Source organism: Bos indicus, chromosome 2 (assembly GCF_029378745.1).
Source record: "Bos indicus isolate NIAB-ARS_2022 breed Sahiwal x Tharparkar chromosome 2, NIAB-ARS_B.indTharparkar_mat_pri_1.0, whole genome shotgun sequence".
In the NCBI taxonomy this organism is placed as follows: Eukaryota; Metazoa; Chordata; class Mammalia; order Artiodactyla; family Bovidae; genus Bos; species Bos indicus.
Window position 1 is genome coordinate 113,723,904 of NC_091761.1, and position 25,209 is coordinate 113,749,112.

The following is a 25,209-nucleotide window of genomic DNA, read 5'->3' on the forward strand; positions in this document are numbered from 1 at the left end:
TGTATGCATTAACAAAAAACAATAATTTTGGCTATAGGAATTAACTTTTGTTTGTCAGTGAGGGTTATTGGTTCCTGCCATGGTCCGTGTGCTGGCTGAGTTTGGAAAGGTTGGTGGAGAGGCTGAGTCATGGTCTAAGATAGGGTTACATCTGGGACTTACACTCTAATAAGCTCACTGTCCTGAGTGAAGAAACAGGGATGCATTCATTCATCCCCTTGATTTTCATTGATGTCTATTCGATATTAAGTACCAACATGCAAGATGTAGTCTTTAGTCTTAAGAAATTTATGGTCTGGTGGGAAAATCATATGTGTAAATTAGTAATTACATGACCTTTCCAACCTAAAAAAACAACTTTGGAGAGATGACAAAACTGTCCATTTTAAACCATTGTGGTTCCCCAGACAGCTATAGGTAACGGTCCATCAGAACAAATTGTTTTCTTTGTCTCTAGAGCTTGAAAGGGGTTTTTAGGTGGTGGAAATCTGTAAGAATCTTTAGTGCTATGTCACTGTTGAGAGATTGAATGTTGATGAGAAAGAGTGAACAAGGATTCAGGGAAAACTCAGTGTCCGGTGAGCAGCAGATCTGGGGGAAGGCCTTGACACCCATCCAGGGAGCCATGTGGCTGCAAGTGGCCCAGGGCAGAAAAGAGAGAGAAATGAATTAGAAGCTGGAGAGACAAAGATATGCTCAGAGACAACATAAAGTAAAAGTGAAAGTGAAGTCACTCAGTCATGTCCAACTCTTTGTGACCCTATGAACTGTAGCCTATCAGGCTCCTCCATCCATGGAATTTTCCAGTCAAAAGTACTGGAGTGGGTTGCCATTAGACAACGTAAGCAGCAGAGAAATGGAAAAACTTTGAAAAAGGACTTCAGAGTTAGCAGCATGAAGAGTGATGGACTGACATCCTATAGAGAATATGTTGGTCATGAAATGATGACTCCTGATCTTTTAACCTTATTTATCAGTCTTCAAAACACTGTAAAACGTTTAAGACAATAATATGTAAAACACGCAGTCTGAAAGATCAATGCAATGCATTAATATGTGCTTTTATATAGCAAGATGAGATTTCAGTGTGAGAATCAGATGTTTAGATCAATAGTCAACACCCCATGATAGAGGATGAGCAATTTCTCTGTGGTTGACTTCTTGCTACATGCTGGAGCTTAACTGTTCTTTCAGCTAAACTGAAAGAACTTAGTTTTCACATAAAAATGTACCTTGGTACTTAAGATTCATTTTGTTTAGGAAAGTTTGTTACTAAAATCAATTTTGTTTTCAATAGGTGTTAAGAAAACACTGAGAGATATGGATATGGATAAAACATCCTTATTCCTCTGAATAGATTTCTTTGGGTTTCAGTATTTCTTAGTCTAATTGTCTGCTTTCCATTTGTCTCTGGTCAACAGCTATTTTAAAGATTGTTTTTATTTTATTTAGGAAATGCATTTTGTAGGAAGCTGCTCTTGAACATCTATGGCAAACCTGGTTTCAGTTCAGTTCAGTTGCCCAGTCGTGTCCGACTCTTTGTGACCCCATGAATCGTAGCATGCCAGGCCTCCCTCTCCATCACCAACTCCTGGAGTTCACTCAAACTCATGTCCATCGAGTCAGTGATGTCATCCAGCCATCTCATCCTTTGTCGTCCCCTTCTCCTCCTGCCCCCAATCCCTCCCAGCATCAGGGTCTTTTCCAATGAGTCAACTCTTTGCATGAGGTGGCCAAAGTACTGGAGTTTCAGCTTTAGCATCATTCCTTCCAAAGAAATCCCAGGGCTGATCTCCTTCAGAATGGACTGGTTGGATCTCCTTGCAGTCCAAGGGACTCTCAAGAGTCTTCTCCAACACCACAGTTCAAAAGCATCAACTCTTTGGCGCTCAGCTTTCTTCACAGTCCAACTCTCACATCCATACAAGACCACTGGAAAAACCATAGCCTTGACTAGACAGACCTTTGTTGGCAAAGTAATGTCTCTGCTTTTTAATATGTTATCTAGGTTGGTCATAACTTTCCTTCGAAGGAGTAAGCGTCTTTTAATTTTATGGCTGCAATCACCACCTGGTTTACTCTCCAGTAAAATGATCAATAGTACATTTATGATTTTCCTACTGATTTTTCAGATATGCCTTCTACTTATATATGAAGGTACAGGGGCACAAGGCTGAGTAGTATGATTTCTGCAAGTTTTTTGTTCAGGTTTCCCTAAATATACCTGCCAAAGTTCACTAAAGTCTAACTTCTGGGACTTGAAAACAAAGAAAGGAGAAAAGGAAAAAAAAGAACCCTTTTTGTTCCCAAAGCTGTACTGGGCTTTTATTTAGTTGAGGTTTGAGACCAAAGTGACACTTCCCTGGTGCCTGTAAGTGAGTAATTTGAATGAGAACAAAGAAACTGAGACTGGTATAGAGGGAGAAGCTTGACATACATCCTCAGCCTTTCATATTTAAAATAGTATCCGAACCTGTAGGAACAGTACTGAACCCAGTGATAAATTAGAGCATTTTTTTTTAAGTTGGTTAGTTTCAATTCCAGTGGTAGAAGACTGTGTGTGTGTGTGTGTGTGTGTGTGTGTGTGTGTGTGCGCGTGCGCGCCCGCATGCGCACGAGAGAGAGAGAGAGAGAGAGAGAGAGAGAGAGAGAGAGAGAAGAAAAAATTTTAACTGCTTAATGATGGCAGGGGAATAAAACCTAGAAAGTGATAATAAGGCAAACATCCCAACGTTAAGTTTGAAATCTGGAAGAGAAAGCGAGGTGAAACAGATGGGTCATTAGGTTCTGAGGCTGTGACATTTGGAAGCCAGTCACATTTTCTTTGAAACTGTGAATAAACAGCTTGGAAATAGTCTAGGATGTTCTTTTCTTATACTCATTTTATTCCATTTGACTCAGGGCACAGAAAAGCAATTGTTAGTTAAATTGTCTTGCTGTAATTAATTGCTGGGATGTATTAGTTTGAAAATATTTTTTTCTTATATTTGATTTCAGTATAACTGGGACTTAAGCTTATAAATGGGTCCAGGGATCTTTCTGAGGTTGTTTTATGGAACTGCCCTCCTGGTTTATGTTCTGTCTCATAGAATTATATTTTTGACAAGTGTTTATACAACTTCATAGCATCTTGACTCTGGAAGGGACCTCAGTAATGTGGAAATTAGTGAAGACCAAACAAATGAGAACACACGGGGCTATTTATTCAGACTTTGCTGTAGCAAGGCAGTCAGCCACCAGGATGGGCAGAGACTCAAGGCAGGGAGAAAGTGCAAAGCTTTATAGTGGGAAAACGGACTGCTTCGGGTATGCCCCCAGTGGAGGCAGTTGGCATAGGCGAGTTGCAGGCAACCTAAACTAGAAACAGGGTTGTTTCGTTGCCAAGTCCTGTCCTACTTTTTGTGACCCCATGGACTGTAGCCCACCAGGCTCCTCTCTCCATGGGATTTCCCAGGGAAGAATACTGGAATGGGTTGCCATTTCCTTCTGTAGGGGATCTTCCCGACCCAGGGATCAAACCCATGTCTTCTGCATTAGCAGGTGGATATCTACCTCTGAGCCATCTCTGGGAAGCCCAGAAGCAGGGTATCTTATGTTATTGTTAGGGGAACATATTTGACTTTCTCTGTTTGGTCCTATGTTAAAAGCGGGGATAAAAACTGCAGACGCTGACAGTTTTTAATCAAATCCTGTCTGTTTTGGGCCAATTCTTACACAGGTTGCAGTTTGCTAGAGATAGCAGTCCAAAGTCTCTACAAGTCTGACTTATGCATTGCAGGTTAGCTTTCTAGACTGATCACTGTAGATGATCAGCTAGAATTCTATTTTTATATGTGGTCTGGCAAGTTTACATCTGTATCTTCAGTCTCTCAGTGATTATCCAAAACAAACATAGAAAGAATAAATAAATTCATGAAGGACAAATTGCCGTAGTTTTTTTTTTTTTAATGAATACTCTGTTTAATATGTGTGGCCCTGTTTCATTTTTAAAATGTTAAAAATGTAGGATATGATTAGATCCTTCAAATTAAATTGGGAAAATTAGGCAGGGCTGGTCTTACGTCCGTTTTGTAGTTAAGCAAAGCAGAGATCCAAAAGGAAAAGCCAAGGGCTCAGTGTCATGGGTCACCAGCCATGTGGCCACAGTGGCTAAGGATTCCAGCTAGGCCTCTCAGATCCCTCTCCCAGCTGCTTACTGTATTACAAACTATTCTATCTCTGCCCCACAGATTCAAATCACAGGGAACCGAAGTATGACATTTGTCTTATCACACTGCTGGAAGATGATGAGCGTTTGAACTTCCATGCAGAGACAACAAAATACAGATTCTCTGAACCTCTTCTGTCACTGTTCATTATACTCTTTCTCAAAGATTCTTTCTTTGAATTAAACTTTCAACCTGGCAAACTTTACAGCTTGTGATTGTCAGGTAATTAGACTTTTGCAAATACCGTTAGCTCTGTGCCACTTGAATACATTTGTATCACTCACCAGATCCCCATCTTCCATTAGGAATGTTGTATTTCCTACACACATTGGAAAGATGCCGGAGGATTTAGGAAAACTATTCCATAAATGAGTTAGTTACATACCCACTGAGCAATATGCTAAGAGCTAGAGGCACCAATGGAAAAAAAAAGCAAAAATCAACACTCAGATCCTGCCTTTAAAGAACTCGGGGCCTTTTAAGAAGAACAAGTACACAGAAAAAAATGATACAAGACAATGTCAGTACAGAGATGTTATCCCACCATGGGCTATATATGAGGTAGGGTGGCTTCAAAGGATACTTAAACTGAGTAAAGATGACTGAGGAAAGAGTTCTCTGATGAAAGGAAAGGATATAAGGGTTTTTCAGTGCAGGTGAGGTAGGAGATAGTAGCTATGCAAAACCAGCATTGTTTTTGTTGGAGAGGGAGTAGAGAGGAAGAAGCTACAGCTAATTTATTGATGTTACTTGAATACAGTGTTCAAGTAGGAAGTGAAAAAGTTAAAGAGGCAAAGAGTGAGATGGAGAATCATGCGGGTCATAGGGACCTTAGACATACTTCTGTAACAGGAAGCTTCTGGAAGGATTTTAGCCAGGGATACATTATGAATAGATTTGCATTTTTTGTTTTTGTTTTTTGTCTTTAAATACTTATCTATATGCACTACAGAATGACTATCACATCAGTTCCCTGAAATAACATTATTCTGAATGTAGCAAGCTGGTATCACTCCTAAACCATATTTATTTACTACATATGCTCTTTTAAAAATTAGGAAGTGATTATATTTTTAAAAGAATTTCCCATAAGCTATTTTTTAAAAAATTGAAGAGTAGTTTATTTACAATGTTGTGTTAGTTTTAGATGTACAGCAAAGTCATTCAGTTTTATATATGTATATACATTCTATACATAGAAATTTATATATGTATATATAATTTACATCCATATATACATTTATATATGTATATACATTTCTATATATAGAAATACATATGTATAGAAATGTATATATACACGTATAGAAATATATATGTATAAAAATGTTTATATACATTTCTATGTATAGAAATGTATATATATTATATATAGATGCATTTTTATATTTGTTGTTTAGTCGTTGAGTCATGTCTGACTCTTTTGCGACCCCATGGTGGACTGTAGCTCACCAAGCTCCTCTGCCCATGGGGTTTCCCAGGCAAGAATACTGGAGTGGGTTTTCATGTCCTTCTCCATGGGAATCTTCCCAACCCAGGGATCAAACCCACATCTCCTGTATTGGCAGGTTTTTTTACCAGTGGAGCATCAGGGAAGCCATACATATGTAATATCTATCTATCTATTCACATATATATTCTTTTCAGATTCTCTTCCTTTATAGATTTTTACAAAATATTGATATAATCCCCTGTGCTATCTGGTACGTCCTTGTCGGTATCTATTTTATATATCACAGATATAATATGTATAATATTATAGTACTATATAGTATCTATCTGTTAATTCCAAACTATATGTGCTTTTAAATACTAATGTACATGACTTACAGAATGGCTATCACATCTAGTCCCTGAAAAAACACTTGATCAAATTTGCATTTTACACCATCACTTTGGCAGTATATGGAGCTTATTTTTTGGGAAGTCAAAGACAGAGTCAAGGAGGTAAGTTTGGTGATGATTAGAGCTTGAACCAGAACTGCTGAGATAGACATGATAGAAAGAGCAACAGAAGGTAAAACAAGATATTCACAGATAAAATCTGTAGAATTTGCAGACTGATGGATTGGAGAGTAGCAGTTAAAAAAGAGATAGATAAGTTTCTAACTTGGATGGTTGGCAGAACAGAAGGAATCATTAGTTTAGTTAGAAATGGTGTCAGCACAGTGTGTGAAATGTTAAATTTGTTTTATCTAAGGGACATCCAGATGGAGCATCCAGTAGGCAGTTGGATGAAAAAGTCCACAGCTCAGGAGAATGGTCCAGCCTTCCCATAAACTATTCAGAAACCACCAGCCTCCAACAATTGCTAGTAGAATCCTGGAGGATGAAAGCATAGAAAGAATATATTCTTTCAAGTTGTGACTGTATTTTTTAGTCAACACAACCCAAATGGAAGGGACACTTGGAAGAAGAGAAGGTGTGAATGACACAGAAAAGGTGTTAGACAACACACCACAGAGAAATGGCCATCAGTGACGCCAAGAGAATTGAAAATATCAATAAGAGAGTAATATGCAGATTAATCTGGTTACTCTCTTATGGTAATGATGTAAAGAGAGTGGCTTAAAGTGTCTTCTAAATTTGCCAACTAAAAGGCACTAGGTGATTTTAGCAAAAGCACTTTGTAGTAGAGTGGCTGGGCTAAATCTATGTCACAGGTGGGTAGCACAATGAGAATGTAAAGAGAAGGACTGTAAAAGTGCTTTTTATGAAATTTCCTTGAAGATTTGCACCCGGGAAGAGTTACTGAAGAATACTCAAGGTTCATTGAGGTTCTCCATTCCAAAGGTATAACTGTTTCTCACTGATGATAACCTGCAAAGCTCGGAAAAACGGGCCTGTGTGATGTGTCCCGGATTTATTTAAATGTTATCATCTCCAACACACCTAAGTTTCCAAAAATACATTAAAATATTTTATAAAATATTAAATATTTGCTAGAAATTAGAAAAACATTAAATATTCTTTAATTTTTAAAGGAATCTGGGGAGGATGTGACTTTTGTTTAAGAGAATATAATTCTGGTTAATACACAGAATCCACAGAGGAGCTGAAGGTTCGGAGCCACAGCACGGAGCCAATACCAAAGTTGGACAGCAAAGAGAGAGGCCATCATGGGGCATCGTCCTCCAGAGAGCCTATCAAAGCTCAGGAATGGGATGGGACCCCTGGGCCACCTGTGGTCACCAGCAGACTGGGAAGATGCTCCGTGAGCCCCACATTACTAGCAGGAAACCACAGCTCAGGTAAGAAAGAGAGTAATCCCCCAAATGGTAAGTCCTCATGGCTCTAGAAACTGTTTTTATGCAATTATCCCTTAGAAAATCATAACCGCAGGTATCTCTGTCTCTACTCATAGAGACAGTGTAAGTAGCCCTTCGCACAAAAGGAGGGAACAGTATGTGGTACACTCCAGGGAACATTCTTCACATGGATGATGGAGAAGTGAATGGTGCTTTTCAGAGCTGTACAATGCAGCAACCCTGACAATTCCAACCATCTGTACTAAATTTCTTAACAAAACAAAAAAAAACACTAGGGGCTCATCTAAAGCAGTTTTCATTTTATAAAGTTGAAGTAATTTAGAGTTTATGCCTCCTTTGCTTTAAAAAAGATTTTAGACTACTGGGAAAAATAAATAGGAAGTAACATGGAGAAAAAAATGTAGCAAAGATGATTGGAAGGCAATAGAGAGTGTACATATTATAAGGCATCTGATGTCATAAGATGAAGACAGTAACTGGTCATTGGGCAAGGTACTATGTTTCCATATAAGCTGAAAGAGTTACAAAATTATAATTTAATACATCTTAAATTCACAACTTGAAATTAAAATCTGAAATGCAGTTTTGCAATGTTAATTGTTGTTGTTTAGTCGCTAAGTCCTATCTGACTCTCTGCAACCTTGTGGATTGCAGCAATATTGATAGATAAATATTATTAAACAACATTTTTAAAAACACAGAATATATGTGCTTTGAATTGATTGATCGACATGGTGGATTCACAGAGAACTGTTAACTGAAATAAACAACAATCAGGCAGACGCCTGTAGTTTTCAGCTTTCTATTCTTTAAGAGTGTTAGGACTCTGAAAGACCAATCCTTTAATGTTCTTTTCAACTCTGATAGTCATCTTGGAAAGCAATTAGCGTGAATTTAGCCTGGGGTCTCTGACTGTCATGCACAAGATAAAATTGGAACAGGATGGATGATATATGTATTGGGAAAAGGATGCTTCCAGGACATTAGCCAGGCGAGGCAGAACAATAGCTTCCTCAGACTTAAATGTAACTAAAAGCTTCAGTGCTATTGCCATATCACAAATCATATGGGTCATCAGCTTGATAGTGTGAGTTCAAATTTCAGAGAAGGAACATGTGAATTTAGTAGAAATCTAAAAATAGATTTTTGATCATAAAATATAAATATCTATAGGTATATGAGAAGATATCTGTTCATTTTGTCATGAAGAAGAAAAACATAGGAAACAAATGGAATTTTGTAGGATAAAAGCCACTCCCAAAGAAGGTTGACATCACTATTCTATTGGGAATTGTGATTCATTTTAGTTTATTTATTAGTATATTTTTGGTTATTTTGTTATTAGTATATTATTAATTGTATTGTTTTTAGTTATTTGGTTATTAATATATTAGTATCAATAATGTTTTTAATATTAATATATTTTTAGTGATTAAGTTTGTGCCACTATCCAAAAAAAAAAAGTATAGTATTTGCTCCTGTTGTGACCACAGATATTTTATAAAATCCAGAAGCATTAGCTGAATGTTTATTATGTAACAGCACTGTTTGAGGATCTGTGAGTACAGTAATGAGTAAGACATCTTCATATATGGGGCCTCAAAGGCAAGTGCAGGACAGATGAGTGGACCATTGCAATAGAATATATTGTATACAAATAATATGCAAACCTAGTAGGGAGAAATAAGCTAGTTTTTCTTGGGAGGGTATGATTTCAGGGAAAACAATGAGAGGCTTTTGGTGTATAGATGAAATCATCATTGCTTACAGAGGTAACTAGAGCTTGAACTATCAGAAACCTGCTTACCAGGAGGACACAGAAGAAATGTCTGCCTTCTAAATGAAAATCTGAAATACTGTAGGATGGACTCTAGCACATTTGGTGTGATGATTTACAGAAGGTTTACAGAAAAAACTGCAAAGTAGGTTGGGACCAGATAGCAAGAATCGTGAAGGGCCTCGTGCATTAAGCAGAAATTCTTTCAGTCACAGAGTACCAATTAACAGTGGTTAAAAAGGAAGTTCTTTGGAAGGAATGATGCTAAAGCTGAAACTCCAGTACTTTGGCCACCTGATGTGAAGAGTTGGCTCATTGGAAAAGACTCTGATGCTGGGAGGGATTGGGGGCAGGAGGAGAAGGGGACAACAGAGGATGAGATGGCTGGATGACATCATTGATTCAATGGACATGAGTTTGAGTGAACTCAGGGAGTTGGTGATGGACAGGGAGGCCTGGTGTGCTGTGATTCATGGGGTCGCAAAGAGTCGGACACGACTGAGTGACTGAACTGAACTGAAAGTAACCCTGGCTTCTGTTAAGACTCCATAGCCTAGAGCAGGAGGTAGGTGGTTTCAAGATTATCGTAACTGTTTAGTGATGTCACTAAGGGCTGAGAAACTTCCTGTCCTATAACTCTTCTCTTTTGCTACCCTGGATGGTACCTTTGTGATCACAAGCTGAGGGCATGGTTCTGAGTATCATGTTCCAACAGACTCTTTTTGATCTACTTGGGCAAATCTAGGAAGCATTCTCTAGATGAGTCACTGAGTGAAGAGGAAGGGACTTCCACGAGCTTATAGAGGGCCTTTCTTTCCCTTACATAAAGAGACCTCTGCTTTATACCTGAAGATGAAATCAACAGTCTATTGCATAAGCAATGGACAGTTATCTGTCCCATTGTGGTTAGGTTTAGCACATTATGTGGTGGACTTTTGTAGTCATTTGTATATTTTTAAGAGAGATAAAACATAAATTTAGTTTTCATCATGAAAAGCCCAATGATAACACCAAGGCTTCAAGCATAGTCAGCATTGTTATTGAATCCAAGCTTGTACTGCTCACTGCATGACAAGTCAATAAATTGAGAGATGAGTTGTTGGGGCAAGGAATAGTGACTTTACTTGTAAAATCATCAGATTCAGAAGATGGTGGACTAGTGTCCCAAAGAACCATCTTCCCCAAGTTAGAATTCTGGCTTTTTTATTCTGAAAAGGGAGGGAGTGTGGCTGGATGCTGCCAGCTTCCTGGTGCCAGAATCCTTTGTACTTGCAGCTGTCCAGACAGGTCTGGTAATGTGTTCCTGCACACCTCCAATAAGATAAGTGTTATTTTCTGTTCTGTAACTTTTTACCTTTGCATGAATGGGAAGCTATTATCAGATACTTGAGAATGTGCTATCTTGTATATATATTTCAGGCTATAGGCAAACTTGGCTTCCTGGGTGGCACTAGTGGTAAAGAAAGAACCTGGTAAAGCAAGAGACATAAGAGACCTGGGTTGGATCCCTGGATCAGGAAGATTTCCTGGAGAAAGGAATGGCAACCCACTCCAGTATTCTTGCCTGGAGAATTCCATGGACAGAGGAACCTGGGGGGCTACAGCCCATAGAGTCACAAAGAATCGGACATGACTGAGGTGACTTAGCACCGAATATGTTTGTCTCATAGGCAAAATTAGTTTACAAAAGGCACAGAGTTAGCATGACTGAGCACAGACAACAGAACAGAGTATAGAGCTAAAGGAGTAGATCCAATAAGGAGTAACATTTGCTTTTCTCTGTTATACAACATGAGATATGGAGCAAGGTTAAGATGGGAAAGCCAGTTTTTACATTTTAATGATGTTAATTTGGAAATGCTCTGGGTTGTCTAACTGAGAAGTCAGCATACAGTTGGAATTGTACGTCTAGAGCTAAAGAGATTTAGTGATGTTAGAGAATGAGACTAGGGCTTTTTGACATGGCTGGTACTATACACCTGGATGATTCTAATCTAGGAGGGCAAGAAACTGAGATGAGAAGGAGCCGGAAACTGTACCCTGGGGAGTCCAGACATTACTAAGTGTGGGCAGAGAGGAAGCACCTGTGAAACAAATGGAAACAAAACCATCAAATAAGACACAAATGAAGTTTTACTGAACACAGCATGTTGCTTAAAAATGGGTAAACTGTAATATGTCTTTGACACTCTGACATAATTCTTCTACGAGATTCAGAGTGTAAACTGAATTTATAATGTGCTTTCACTTCCTTCAACTGAAAACTCCTGAAACATCTCTTTCAGTTGATGGCACCTAAAAATCTCCTCTTCTAGGTCCTTAAGCTCTGTTTGTCGAGTGATAAGTTGACTACTGACCAGAAGAAATAGCACAGATAGCTTTCGTTTTGCGCACTCTCCATATTAGATTATGAAGGAAGTAAATAAGGTGGAAGAAAAGATTTTTGTTACAATTTTGATAAAGACATTTTTGTATCCATTTTACAAGAAATGTGAAATGCAGGGGCAAATATAGAGTTGCATATACAGTGTCCCTGCCAATTAGGGCTTATTCAGTGATACTGAAACATATTAGCATGATATAATCCTTAAAAGAACATTACAAGTATTGAACTTTTAGAAGTCCCTGCCTCCCAAATACTGGGTTAGCCTAAAAGTTCATTTGGGTTTCCATAAGCTGTTACAGAACAAACGTTTTGGCCAGCCCCATAGATCGTTGAAATCCTATCTGTCAAGCCTACTCATATTCCAATTTTGAGAGGGAAAGTGAAAGTTGCTCAGTCATGTCCGACTCTTTGCTACCCCATAGACTATATAGTCCATGGAATTCTCCAGGCCAGAATACTAAGAAGAATAGGAAAATATTTGTTATGTTGGTAGTTCTAATTTTTCTAAAAAGAAAGGACCTAAAATGTGCCAATTCTATATTAGAAAAGGGTATATTTCCACTAGCAAGGAGAGGTTTACTATTTGAATTATAAAGTTCACTCACTTTTGGGGTTTTAAACAAATGGGACACTCCTTAAAGAATCACCTCCGTCAGTGAGATGGCCTTCATCCAGACTAGGTAAATAGCTATGTGAACAGAACATGTTGGACTTGCTATTTTGGAACAGAAGAGAGTGACTCAGTATTTACGCTTTATCCCTCTTCTCCTCACACTTTCTCTTCATTATCGTATCCTTGACGTGGGAGCACTGGATGAGGAATACTCCTGCACTACACTAGAACTGCAGGTGATAACCCTCCTCCCTAAACGAGGAATCACACAGCTCCACACCTGACACTCAAAAGGAATGCAAATTCCACCAGTTGCAACTTTAAATCCCTCCTCTCTGTGTGAGCCGACTTTCTGCCTCTGGTTCTTTCTCTCTCTCTCTCTCTCTCTCTCTCTCTCTCTCTCACTGACACACACACATAGATACACACACACACACACACACACACACACGTATGCACACAAAGACACAAACTGCTACCAGTCACAGACTATTTGCTTTAACAAACGTAGTTTAGCCACTTGAAATGGTTGTTCTTAACAGCTCTTCTGAGGGATGAAGGAAATGCTGAAGTAAAGCAGATGAGTGTATCAGGAGATCTCAGTTCTAATTACTGGTGCTACTGTTTGCTGTGGCATTTTTTTCAAGTCACTGTTGTTTAGTAAATCAGAAATTCTGCAGAGGGGAGAGTCTTGCGGGTAGTGGAGAACTGGGACGCCAGTGCTCATGAAAACAATGAGCAAAAGTAGAAATTATACCAGTATATATTATATTCACAGCAATTTAGATTTCAAAAATTAAATCCATCAACAAGTAGTTTCTAAGCTTGTATCCATCTCTGTTATGTTTTCTGGGGGACAAGCACATACGCACATTATAGGGTATATAAAACATAAACATGGTCCCTGCCACTCTAAAACATTACTATGCTTCTTTTGACACAAAACTATTGAATGTAAATTAATTAGATTATAATTGAACATATTATTTTTCTTATTGTCTCTACTTTTAAAATGATTCAGAGATCAAAAAATGAGGGCAAGCTAGAAAAAGGATGGAGAGATTAATGAGACACATTGAGTCTTTAAATAGGATTGTATCAGGTCTTTTGAAAAAATCATTTATTATTATTATTAATTGAGTAGAAATCTAGAATGAGGACTTTCTACATGGGATGAAGAAGATAAGTAGCACATCAGACTTCCCTGTCCATCACCATCTCTCAGAGCTTGCTCAAACTCATATCTGTTGAGTCGGTGATGCCATCTAACCATCTCATCCTCTGTTGTCCCCTTCTCCTCCTGCCTTCAATCTTTCCCAGCATTAGCATCTCATCCAATGAGTCAGCTCTTCTCATTAGGTGGCCAATGAGTTGGAATTTCAGCTTCAGCATAAGTCCTTCCAATGAATATTCAGGGTTGATTTCCTTTAGGACTGAATGGTTTGATCTCCTTACAGTCCAAGGGACTTTCAAGAGTCTTCTCCAGCATCACAATTCAAAAGCATCAATTATTTGGTGCTTAGTCTTATTTATGGTCCAATTCTCACATGCATATGTTACTAATGGAAAAATTATAGCTTTGATTATATGGACCTTTGTCGGCAAAGTGCTGTCTCTGCCCTCTTAATGCGCCTTGTCATAGCTTTCCTTCCAAGGATCAAGTGTACTTTTCTACTCTACTTCATATTCTAATCATGTTTTTGAAGACTGGAAAGATCACAAAGATGTGAGTGTTTTAGCCAAAGGCCTAATAGTATATAGGATATCTGGGAAGATTTGGCAGAATGGGAACCATTTAATATAAGCAACTGAAAACTAGGATTCAAGAAAGGGAACTATATACAATTGAACCCAAGAGTGTAGTCTTTGAAAATTGATGATTAGTTGATTTATAAGAAAGATGCTTTCCTCTTGAAGTTCTGAAACATACTTTACTTGATAACCTGGGATAATTGGTAACTTTGCTGATAAACCTCCAGGCAACCATAACTGAAAAATATTTCTATCCAGAAAGTCTTATGTGTACAAGTTCAGAGAATGAAAAACACGTGAGAAGCATGCATTGGGCTGCAGAACTGAGGATAGTGGAATAGTATTTATGACAATAATTCCTGGCAAACCATAATAAATCTATGTGGTTTTCCCGCTTTGTTTATGTAAGCCATGCTTTACAGTGGTGTTAATAAATTAATATTTTGGTGTTAATAACATGTAACACTGCTATGCCCCAGTTTATCTTTATAGAAAAGATAAAGGGAATCTCATCATGTAGGTTGTTATGAGGATTAAACTCAGAAATGTATAAGCAGGTCTGGTACAAATCTGACTTGTAATAGCTAGAGACCACGGTTTATTGTGTTCCCATCAGTTTTATTAGAAAGATCTCCAATTCTTTTTTTTCTAGGACAAAACCTGAGTATTTCCTTTGGAAAGCTCAACTCATTGCAAATATAAGGTTTTCTTGAGTCACACAGAATATAATTGGCTATAGGACCACTACTAATAGGAACACGACCACAACATCCTGTCTTTCATTTATTTGTGCATTTCTGACAAAGACTGTAAGTCAATGTAAAGGCCATTTTTGGATTCTCTTGAGTCTGAATTTATGAAATCTGGAGAAAGTATCAGGTATAGGCTTTAAAATTTACTTGCTGTATTATACAGTTATCAAAAAGTCATCTTAAACTCTCATAGTGTTTCTTTTCTGCTTCATAGCAATGGATGAAATTTAAATACACAGATTAGTAAGGACATGGGAATCACAAGAAAACACTGATATACACAAAGGTACACATTTCTTTAATAACTACTCAACTTGACATTCATTCATCTGTTAATTCAGTCATTCATTCCCTTTGTGTATATTTAACAAACACGTATTCAGCATCTACTCTGTGATATTCAGGGACTAGGTTCTGGGGGTGCAGGGTAAGTGGGGTAGACCTGATCTCCCCTTTCCAGAGCTCATGTTCTAACAGGAAAGATGGAGAGTAAAGTTTAACAGATTCTTATAAATGATATAAGGGGGAAATTCTGGGCACAGTTCAGTTCAGTTCAGGCACTCATTCGTGTCCGACTCTGCGACCCCACGGACTGCAGCATGCCAGGCTTCCTGTCCATCACCGACTACCAGAGCTTGCTCAAACTCATGTCCACTGAATCGGTGATGTCATCCAACCATCTTATCCTCTGTCCTCCCCTTCTCCTCCTGCCTTCAATCTTTCCTAGAATCAGAGTCTTTTCTAGGGTCTTTTCTGGGCACAGTCACATGATTTATTCATCTAAAAGGGAATGTAATTCAGACAGGCTTCCTTGAGGAAGTGATATTAAATTTGGTACTAGCATGATGAGTAAGACCTAGGCACATAAGAGGGGATAAAGTGCTCTGTGCAGCTCACTCACTGATGGGTAGATGAAAAAGATTTATTGTTAAAAGCTGATTAGTAGTAAACTGTTTAATATGGCTGTGTAATTCCCAAACTTTATACTCTTCTCCATATTTTCTTATGGCTTGATGCCTTATAGTTGCAATAACAGTCTCAATCGTTCTCATCTTCCTGAATGCACACTCTTTGCAATGTGCTTTAATAACTCCTTATCAACTAGTAAGGTCTATTTCTTACCCCTTAAATCTGGGGTATCCTTGTTTCTTGCATTGACCAATAGAATGAGATGGAGGTGACTTTGTGTCAGTCATGAGCCTCAGCCTCAAGAGGCCATGAATGCTTCCAATCCTACCTCCACCATAAAAACAAGCCTGAACTAGCCCACTGGGAAATGGGATACATATGGAAGAAAGCCAAGAGTCTTCAGCCTTCAGCCAGCCAACTCCCAGGCATGTGAGAAAGCACAGCATGAAACAGCAGAAATGCTTGCCTGACCCAGACCTGACCACGGACGCATGAGTGAGCCCAGCCCAGACCAGAATAACCACCCAGCTGACCCATAGACTCAGGAACAAGACTCAGTGAGCGTCATTTGAAATCGCTGGGTTTGGTTGCAGTGTGAAATCATGAACTGACTGCAGCCGCCATGGTCTGTTTCACTTTTGCTGGTTTTCCATCAAATGGAAATATTTAATTACTATTATTTGATTGCAGTATGCTTCTTAAAAACCCAAAAGTCACAGAAAAAAAAGTGAAAACCCACCCACCTTTTGCGTTAGCATTCCACTTTTCAAAGCATCATTTTTTCATAATTATATTTATTTATTTTTAATTGATTGATGATTGCTTTACAGTATTGGTTTGATTTCTGTTATGCATCACCATGAATTAACCATGGGTATACCTATGTCCCCTACTTCTTGAATTTCTCTCCCACCTCCCACCTTTTCCCACCCCTCTAGGTTGTCACAGAGCCCCAGTTTGAGTTCCCTGAGTCATACAGCAGATTCCCACTGGCTATCTATTTTACATATGGTAGTGCATATGCTTACATGCTACTCTCTCCATTCATCTCACCCTCTCCTTGCTGTCTCTGGCCCTTTCAAAGCATGATTTTTAACTGTCAAGGTTGCATCAAGTTTGGGGCCTGTGCATAGATAGAAACTGTCATTTCTATTATTTTCATTGTTATTATGCAACAGGAACCACAAACCAGTCGGGTAGCATTCAGACCTCATGGTGATTTGGGCTTCACTGCAGGAAATTGACTCACTTCCTGTTTGGCTCTGTATGAGCCACAGGCGGCTGTAGGCTTCAGCATCTATGACCCTCAAGGCTGCCATTCTGTACTGTCAGCTCAGGCAGCAGAGCTCAGTTCCCCACATCTGCTCTCCTTCCCAGTTCTAATTGGATGCTGGGTTATTTCCTCGGGGAACACTGGCCAAATCCGGTTGCTAGGTTCTGCTGGCTAATTTCACACTCCAGAGTTTAACGCTCCCTTACTGAATTCTAGTAGTAAACACATACCAGAATTCTCACGTGGAGTCTTTGGAGAGTATAAGTCATATTCCCAGTCGTCCCACTTTCACTTCTCTGCGGAAAACTGTGACTTCTGGCTGCTAGAATTTGTGTTCACCAGAGAAATGGTTTTATTTGTCTTTCTCTTGATACTGGTGATACAGCTTTGAGAAACAACCAGGACAGGAGAAGTTGGTCTTAACCATTGTAAACAACCCAAATGTGTCTTTTTGGGGTTCGAATGTGCAATGGGCTAATTACAGAATGTTAGAAGGTGATTGCGCTCATATTCCAAGGCTAAAAGCTAAACCACAGAAGCAGAATTTGCAAAGGAGGTTATGGAAGTGAGTGTCCTTAACTGAACCCCTTTCTCTAGCCTAGGAAAAGGGCTGGAGGCTGGGAGGCTAGAAATCAGCTGTTAGAGACTTAGAGTGTGTGTTTGTGTGTGTGTGTATGTATGTGTGAGAGACAGAGGCAGAGACATAGAGGGAGAGACAGAGAGATGAATCTCCATTCCTTATAGACGAGGGATGAGAAAATTGTCTCTCCCAGTGAAAAATCAAGTGATAGAGACGTTTACGGGACCACCTGGAAAATTTGTTATTTTTTTCCAGTCATTGAAGGGACGCCATTAAGGGAAAAAAAAGTACAAGAGGTTAGCTGAATAGCCTATGACCACAGAGCAGACAGCTTCCTAGCTAGTAACTCTTCAGCTACTGCTTATGGGTTAAAAATGTGTGCAAACTGTGTTTTCTGTGGACCAGATTAAGCCATGGAGAGAAACTCATGGAGGTTGTTTAGGTCATGTGACTAGCCAGAGTGGCAAGGCCTCTGCAGGACATGGCTCAAGGCCCATCCACAGGATGCCCACTGGGCAAACAGATCTCAGGTGAGAGATGGCCAGCCATGTGGGCCTTTCAGGGTGCACTTGAAAGCACCCCACGAAGAGTATTCTTCTCTCTTTCCTTCCCTGCTACACCACAGCGTGAGGCACACCAGCTCATGCTAGCACCAGGCAAGAAGGCTTTCTTATCCCTTCACCTCCCCTCTTTCCTCCTACTTCAACCCTTGTGAAGGCAGACATAGGGAGGATCAAGTTGGAGGCACTGGGGTTAGAACATTGTCAGGCACAATGACAGTGTGTGCCGGAGCTGACCAGAATGGACCAGGAGAGAAGCATCTACTTGAAACAAAGTTCAAAATTGTAATTAATGTAAGCAACTAGGGATTTAAATGATTATTTCATTAAGACTTTTGTGACTTGAAGAAACCAAACGATTTTAAGGTTCTTTATGTTAACAGCTAAATGGAAAACTTAAAAAAAAAGAAAAACAGAATCAGATGTAATTACAAATTTTCTCTAAGATTATTGAAGATTCCATTTAGCCAAGTTATGAAATTTCAATTTATCACCTTTGTTGATTATCTGTGACCCATTTAAAACAATGGGTTTCTCTGGTGGCTCAGACGGTTACAAATCTGCCTGTAATGCAGGAGACTTGGGTTTGTTCCCTGGGTCAGGAAGATATCCTGGAGTAGGAAATGGCAACCCACTCCAGTATTCTTGCTGGAGAATCCCATGGACAGAGGAGGCTGGCAGGCTACAGTCCATGGGGTCACAAAGAGTCAGACACAGTTCAGTTCAGTTCAGTTCAGTTGCTCAGTCATGTCCGACTCTTTGCGACCCCATGAACTGCAGCATGCCAGGCCTTCCTGTCCATCACCAACTCCCGGAATCTACCCATACCCATGTCCATCGAGTCGGTGATGCCATCCAACCATCTCATCCTCTATCATCCCCTTCTCCTCCTGCCCTCAATCTTTCCCAACATCAGGGTCTTTGCAAATGAGTCAGCTCTTTGCATCAGGTGGTCAAAGTACTGGAGTTTCAGCTTCAACATCAGTCCTTCCACTGAACACCCAGGACTGATTACCTTTAGGATGGACTCGTTGGATCTCCTTGCAGTCCAAGGGACTCTCAAGAGTCTTCTCCAACACCACAGTTCAAAAGCATCAATTCTTCCGCACTCAGCTTTCTTCACAGTCCAACTCTCACATCCATACGTGACCAGTGGAGAAACCATAGCCTTGACTAGACGGACCTTTGTTGGCAAAGTAATGTCTCTGCTTTTTAATATGCTGTCTAGGCTGGTCATAACTTTCCTTCCAAGGAGTAAGTGTCTTTTAATTTCATGGCTTGCAATCACCATCTGCAGTGGTTTTGGAGCCCAGAAAAATAAAGTCAGCCACTGTTTTCACTGTTTCCCCATCTATTTCCCATGAAGTGATGGGACCAGATGCCATGATCTTAGTTTTCTGAATGTTGAACTTTAAGCCAACTTTTGCACTCTCCTCTTTCACTTTCTTCAAGAGGTTCTTTAGTTCTTCTTCACTTTCTGCCATAAGGATGGTGTCATCTGCATATCTGAGGTGATTGATATTTTTCATGGCAATCTTGATTCCAGCTTGTACTTCCTCCAATCCAGCGTTTTGCATGATGTACTCTGCATATAAGTTAAATAAGCAGGGTGACAATATACAGCCTTGACATATTCCTTTTCCTATTTGGAACCAGTCTGTTGTTCCATGTCCAGTTCTAACTGTTGCTTTCCTGACCTGCATTCAGGTTTTTCAAGAGTCAGCTCAGGTAGTCTGGTATTCCCATCTCTTTCAGAATCTTCCACAGTTTATTGTGATCCACACAGTCAGAGGCTTTGGCATAGTCAATAAAGCAGAAATAGATGGTTTTCTGGAACTCTCTTGCTTTTTCCATGATCCAGCAGATGTTGGCAATTTGATCTCTGGTTCCTCTGCCTTTTCTAAAACCAGCTTGAACATCAGGAAGTTCATGGTTCACATATTGCTGAAGCCTGGCTTGGAGAATTTTAAGCATTACTTTACTAGCATGTGAGATGAGTGCAATTGTGCAGTAGTTTGAGCATTCTTTGGCATTGCTTTCTTGGGGATTGTAATGAAGACTGACCTTTTCCAGTCCTGTGGCCACGACTGAGTTTTCCAAATTTGCTGCCATATTGAGTGCAGCACTTTCACAGTGTTATCTTTCAGGATTTGGAATAGCTCAACTGGAATTCCATCACCTCCACTAGCTTTGTTCGTAGTGATGCTTTCTAAGGCCCACTTGACTTCACATTCCAGGATGTCTGGCTCTAGGTGAGTGATCACACCATCATGATTATCTGGGTCATGAAGATCTTTTTTGTACAGTTTTTCTGTGTATTCTTGCCACCTCTTCTTAATATCCTCTGCTTCTGTTAGGTCCATACCATTTCTGTCCTTTTCGAGCCCATCTTTGCATGAAATGTTCCCTTGGTATCTCTAATTTTCTTGCAGAGAACTCTAGTCTTTCCCATTCTGTTGTTTTCCTCTATTTCTTTGCATTGATCGCAACTGAATGATTAACACACATTTAAAATAGTGTTTTTATTTATACACCATGTGTTAACTTCTAAAATAAGTGCTATTTCATCTGATCTTCACAAACACCCATACATCTGCAGATTAGTGTTATGATACAAGTTATTTAGGTGACCAAACTGTAGCTCAGGAGAAATCAATTAAACAGCCCAGACCCATCGATCAGTAATGGGTTCAAATCAAGAATGGGATTTCAAGTTTCTGAACAATAGTACAGCTCCCTTCCCATGACTGAATTAGGTTGTTTCCACATTTTCACCTCCATGTTCATAAATTCATTTGTTTATCTATGCATTCATTTATTCTTCTATTTTTCCAATATAAAGGTCCCAGGCACTGAGCGTGAGCCGGTGAGGGAGACTGCTATTAATCACAAAAGTTAAAAATGTAATTACAATCTGTGACAAAATTCACCAAGGAAAATGACACCACACTCCCTCTGAAGTCACAGGGCCTCCTGGTCCCTTAGGAGCTAAGATCTCATGTGATTTAGGAGAAAAACTAATCCAGGGAGAGGACCCAGGAGGTATAACAACTCTGGAACTTGGGGGCATGTGTGAGAGAGTGGCAAAAGGCGGCTGCCTGACAGTGTGAGGCTGAGGTGACCACGTCAGTGATTCAAGTCTTAACCTAAAAGTGCCAGGAAGCCATTTATGGATTTTAAACTCCTGGGATTATAAACTCAGGGATCAGGTTTACAAAGTCAGCTAATGTATTTTCATCCTAAACCAAGGGGAACCGAATTATAAAGATAAATATGCTGCCCCCAAAAAACCTGCCTTATCTATTCAAAGAAGTGTTTTCTCTTCTCTCTAGTCCGTGAAATTTCTCTGTTCTTGTGACTAACTCAGAGTTGTTCATAACTGTTTGTTTTGCTATATCTAAACATTAACTCTCAAGCACCTGAGCAACTGTGTCACATGTATGGTTTTTTTGCTAATAAAATAGCAACATGATCTGTCCTTGTCTTTCTTTGGTTCAGCCATTTACTCATCCAGCAGGCTTGTGAGAATACCTGTTTTTGAACAGCACCCTATAAGGTGGTGACAAGTGACCTCTGCCTTCAAGGAGCCTATGCTAGCCTATGATGGTGCTTGAGTTTTTACAAGAGGGCATTACTGTCCCAGATTCAGAAAGGACCCTGGACTTTGTTTTTCAGTGGTTTGTAAGGATTTCCCTAAAGTACTTAATTCTTTTTCTCATTTATTTCCTAGCAAGATGACTTGTTAAAGCTATGGGAACAGTTCTGGAGTCAAGCAATTTGATGATATTAACTGGTGTATGTGTGTGTGTGTGTGTGTGTGTGTGTGTATCTATAGCTACTTATAGATTTTAAACTTGAGTTTTATGTGGTCTGATTTGCAGTCAGGAGAAGGCAATGGCACCCTACTCCAGTACTTTTGCCTGGAAAATCCCATGGACGGAGGAGCCTGGTGGGCTACAGTCCATGGGGTCGCTGAGAGTCAGACACGACTGAGCGACTTCACTTTCACTTTTCACTTCCATGCATTGGAGAAGGAAATGGCAACCCACTCCAGTGTTTTTGCCTGGAGAATCCCAGGGACAGGGGAGCCTGGTGGGCTGCCGTCTATGGGGTCGCACAGAGTCGGACACGACTGAAGCAACTTAGCAGCAGCAGCTTATTATCATATTCTGTACATAACCATGTGACTACACACACATATATACACATAAAGTTCCTTAAACCTGATTTCTAATAAACGCCATGCATAGACCATGACATTGCATATCATACAGATACCCTGGGAGCTGCTAGAAAAAATCCAGTTTGATAGTAGTTCACTCTCGTTAGAGAAATTCTGAATTTCTACCTACTCTCTGTTTGATTCTCTTGGGGGCAAAAATCATTTATCTGGCATAATTCAGAGAATGCAGAAGGTACCTTCACCTTACTCGCCTCTCAGCAGGTTAACCCTGTTTAAGCATCATGATGACACTATGCTTGAGTTCTGACTGCAGCGCCAGCTCCTCCGGTCTTTCACTGCAGGGAACCTGCCCCACCCTGTGCCCCCTTCGGGAGAGAAGTGGCTCTGACATCGCTCCTGGTTGACAGTTGGCTTTCTTTGAAAAAGCGCTGTGGGTACAGCACACCATTAAACTAGTTTTCACAAAGCATGTTCTTTCTGCATCTGTGAAAAGCCATAAGAGACATGACAGAAAAGAAGGTTCTGTCTGACTTATGCTGGGAGTGTTCAGAAACTAGTTCTGGGAGCTTGTAGTCACACCAGAATACGTAGCAAACTGCATTTGCACTGCCATCTCCTGTCCAAGTCAGACATTGCAGTTTTCCCCATCATGAGGTTTTTTTTTTTTTTTTTTCAAGTTAAATTCAACTATAATCTGGAATGGACCTAACAGAAGCAGAAGACATTAAGAAGATATGGCAAGAATACACAGAACTGTACAAAAAAGATCTTCACGACCAAGATAATCACGATGGTGTGATCACTCACCTAGAGCCAGACATCCTGGAATGTGAAGTCAAGTGGGCCTTAGGAAGCATCACTACGAACAAAGCTAGTGGAAGTGATAGAATTCCAGTTGAGCTATTCCAAATCCTGAAAGATAACGCTGTGAAAGTGCTGCACTCAATATGGCAGCAAATTTGGAAAACTCAGTCGTGGCCACAGGACTGGAAAAGGTCAGTCTTCATTACAATCCCCAAGAAAGCAATGCCAAAGAATGCTCAAACTACTGCACAATTGCACTCATCTCACATGCTAGTAAAGTAATGCTCAAAATTCTCCAAGCCAGGCTTCAGCAATATGTGAACCATGAACTTCCTGATGTTCAAGCTGGTTTTAGAAAAGGCAGAGGAACCAGAGATCAAATTGCCAACATCTGCTGGATCATGGAAAAAGCAAGAGAGTTCCAGAAAACCATCTATTTCTGCTTTATTGACTATGCCAAAGTCTTTGACTGTGTGGATCACAATAAGCTGTGGAGAATTCTGAAAGAGATGGGAATACCAGACCACCTGACCTGACTCTTGAGAAACCTGTATGCAGGTCAGGAAGCAACAGTTAGAACTGGACATGGAACAACAGACTGGTTCCAAATAGGAAAAGGCTGTGTTTATTTAACTTACATGCAGAGTACATCATGAGAAATGCTGGACTGGAAGAAACACAAGCTGGAATCAAGATTGCTGGGAGAAATATCAATCACCTCAGATATGCAGATGATACTACCCTTATGGCAGAAAGTGAAGAGGAACTAAAAAAGCCTCTTGATGAAAGTGGAAGTAGAGAGTGAAAAGTTGGCTTGAAGCTCAACATTCAGAAAACGAAGATCATGGCATCCAGTCCCACCACTTCATGGGAAATAGATGGGGAAACAGTGGAAACAGTGTCAGACTTTATTTTTCTGGGCTCCAAAATCAGTGCAGATGGTGACTGCAGCCATGAAATTAAAAGATGCTTACTCCTTGGAAGGAAAGTTATGACCCACCTAGATAGCATATTCAAAAGCAGAGACATTACTTTGCCAACAAAGGTCCGTCTAGTCAAGGCTATGGTTTTTCCTGTGGTCATGTATGGATGTGAGAGTTGGACTGTGAAGAAGGCTGAGTGCTGAAGAATTGATGCTTTTAAACTGTGGTGTTGGAGAAGACTCTTGAGAGTCCCTTGGACTGCAAGGAGATCCAACCAGTCCATTCTAAAGGAGATCAGCCCTGGGTGTTCTTTGGAAGGAATGATGCTAAAGCTGAAACTCCAGTACTTTGGCCACCTCATGCGAAGAGTTGACTCATTGGAAAAGACTCTGATGCTGGGAGGGATTGGGGGCATGAGGAGAAGGGGACGACAGAGGATGAGATGGCTGGATGGCATCACTGACTCGATGGACATGAGTCTCAGTGAACTCCGGGAGGTGGTGATGGACAGGGAGGCCTGGTGTGCTTCGATTCATGGGGTCGCAAAGAGTTGGACATGACTGAGCAACTGATCTGATCTGATCTGATCTGATAATCTGGCCAATACAATTTTTTGCCTCTTTTGTTAGAGTCTTGGGAAAGATGAAGCAATGGAAGAACACGTTTTCTCAGAACTTGGAGAGATACACAAAGAAGTCATTTTTTACACTGACTTCATTCTTTAAAATGTGGTTTAATGCTTCATTTAATAAATACTGCATGAGTCCTTATCAGGGATTAGTTTTCCTGTTGCTCAGGTGGAGAATGAGATGGGCATGGCTCCCGTCCTCACAAAGCATTCAGTTTAGTAGAGAAGGAGATGGAAGGAGGGGGCAGGAACAAGTGTGCCAGCAGAGTGAGCAGCATGATTAAAATTCAAGAGTAAGGGAACACATGGGCCTTTAGGAGAATTTAATGCAATGTGACAGGTGCAAGGTTGCAGGTGAGGCTGGCTATGTAAGCTGAGCCATGTGTACCATTGAGAGGAAGCAGTTTAGACTTCTTTATATTACAAGCAGAGGAATTGAAAGATCATATGTGCTTTAAACAATAAAATAAAAACAGCTAACATTTATTGAGACTTTATGACATGTTGGCCACTATGGTGAAATCCACACTTATTATACTACTTAATTCCTAAAATAATGTTCTGAAGCAGCTACTTTTATCTCTCCCATTTT

General features: G+C 40.0%; 1 protein-coding gene across 1 annotated transcript in view; it reads left to right on the plus strand.

Annotated features, from left to right (window-relative positions):
* NYAP2 (neuronal tyrosine-phosphorylated phosphoinositide-3-kinase adaptor 2) overlaps positions 1-25,209 on the plus strand; it is a 321,945-nt gene that overhangs the window by 231,072 nt on the left and 65,664 nt on the right. Inside the window, exon 5 of the mRNA XM_070773227.1 lies at positions 7,250-7,459. Coding sequence (XP_070629328.1) covers positions 7,250-7,459 — 210 coding nt within the window. The remainder of the gene's footprint in view (positions 1-7,249; positions 7,460-25,209) is intronic.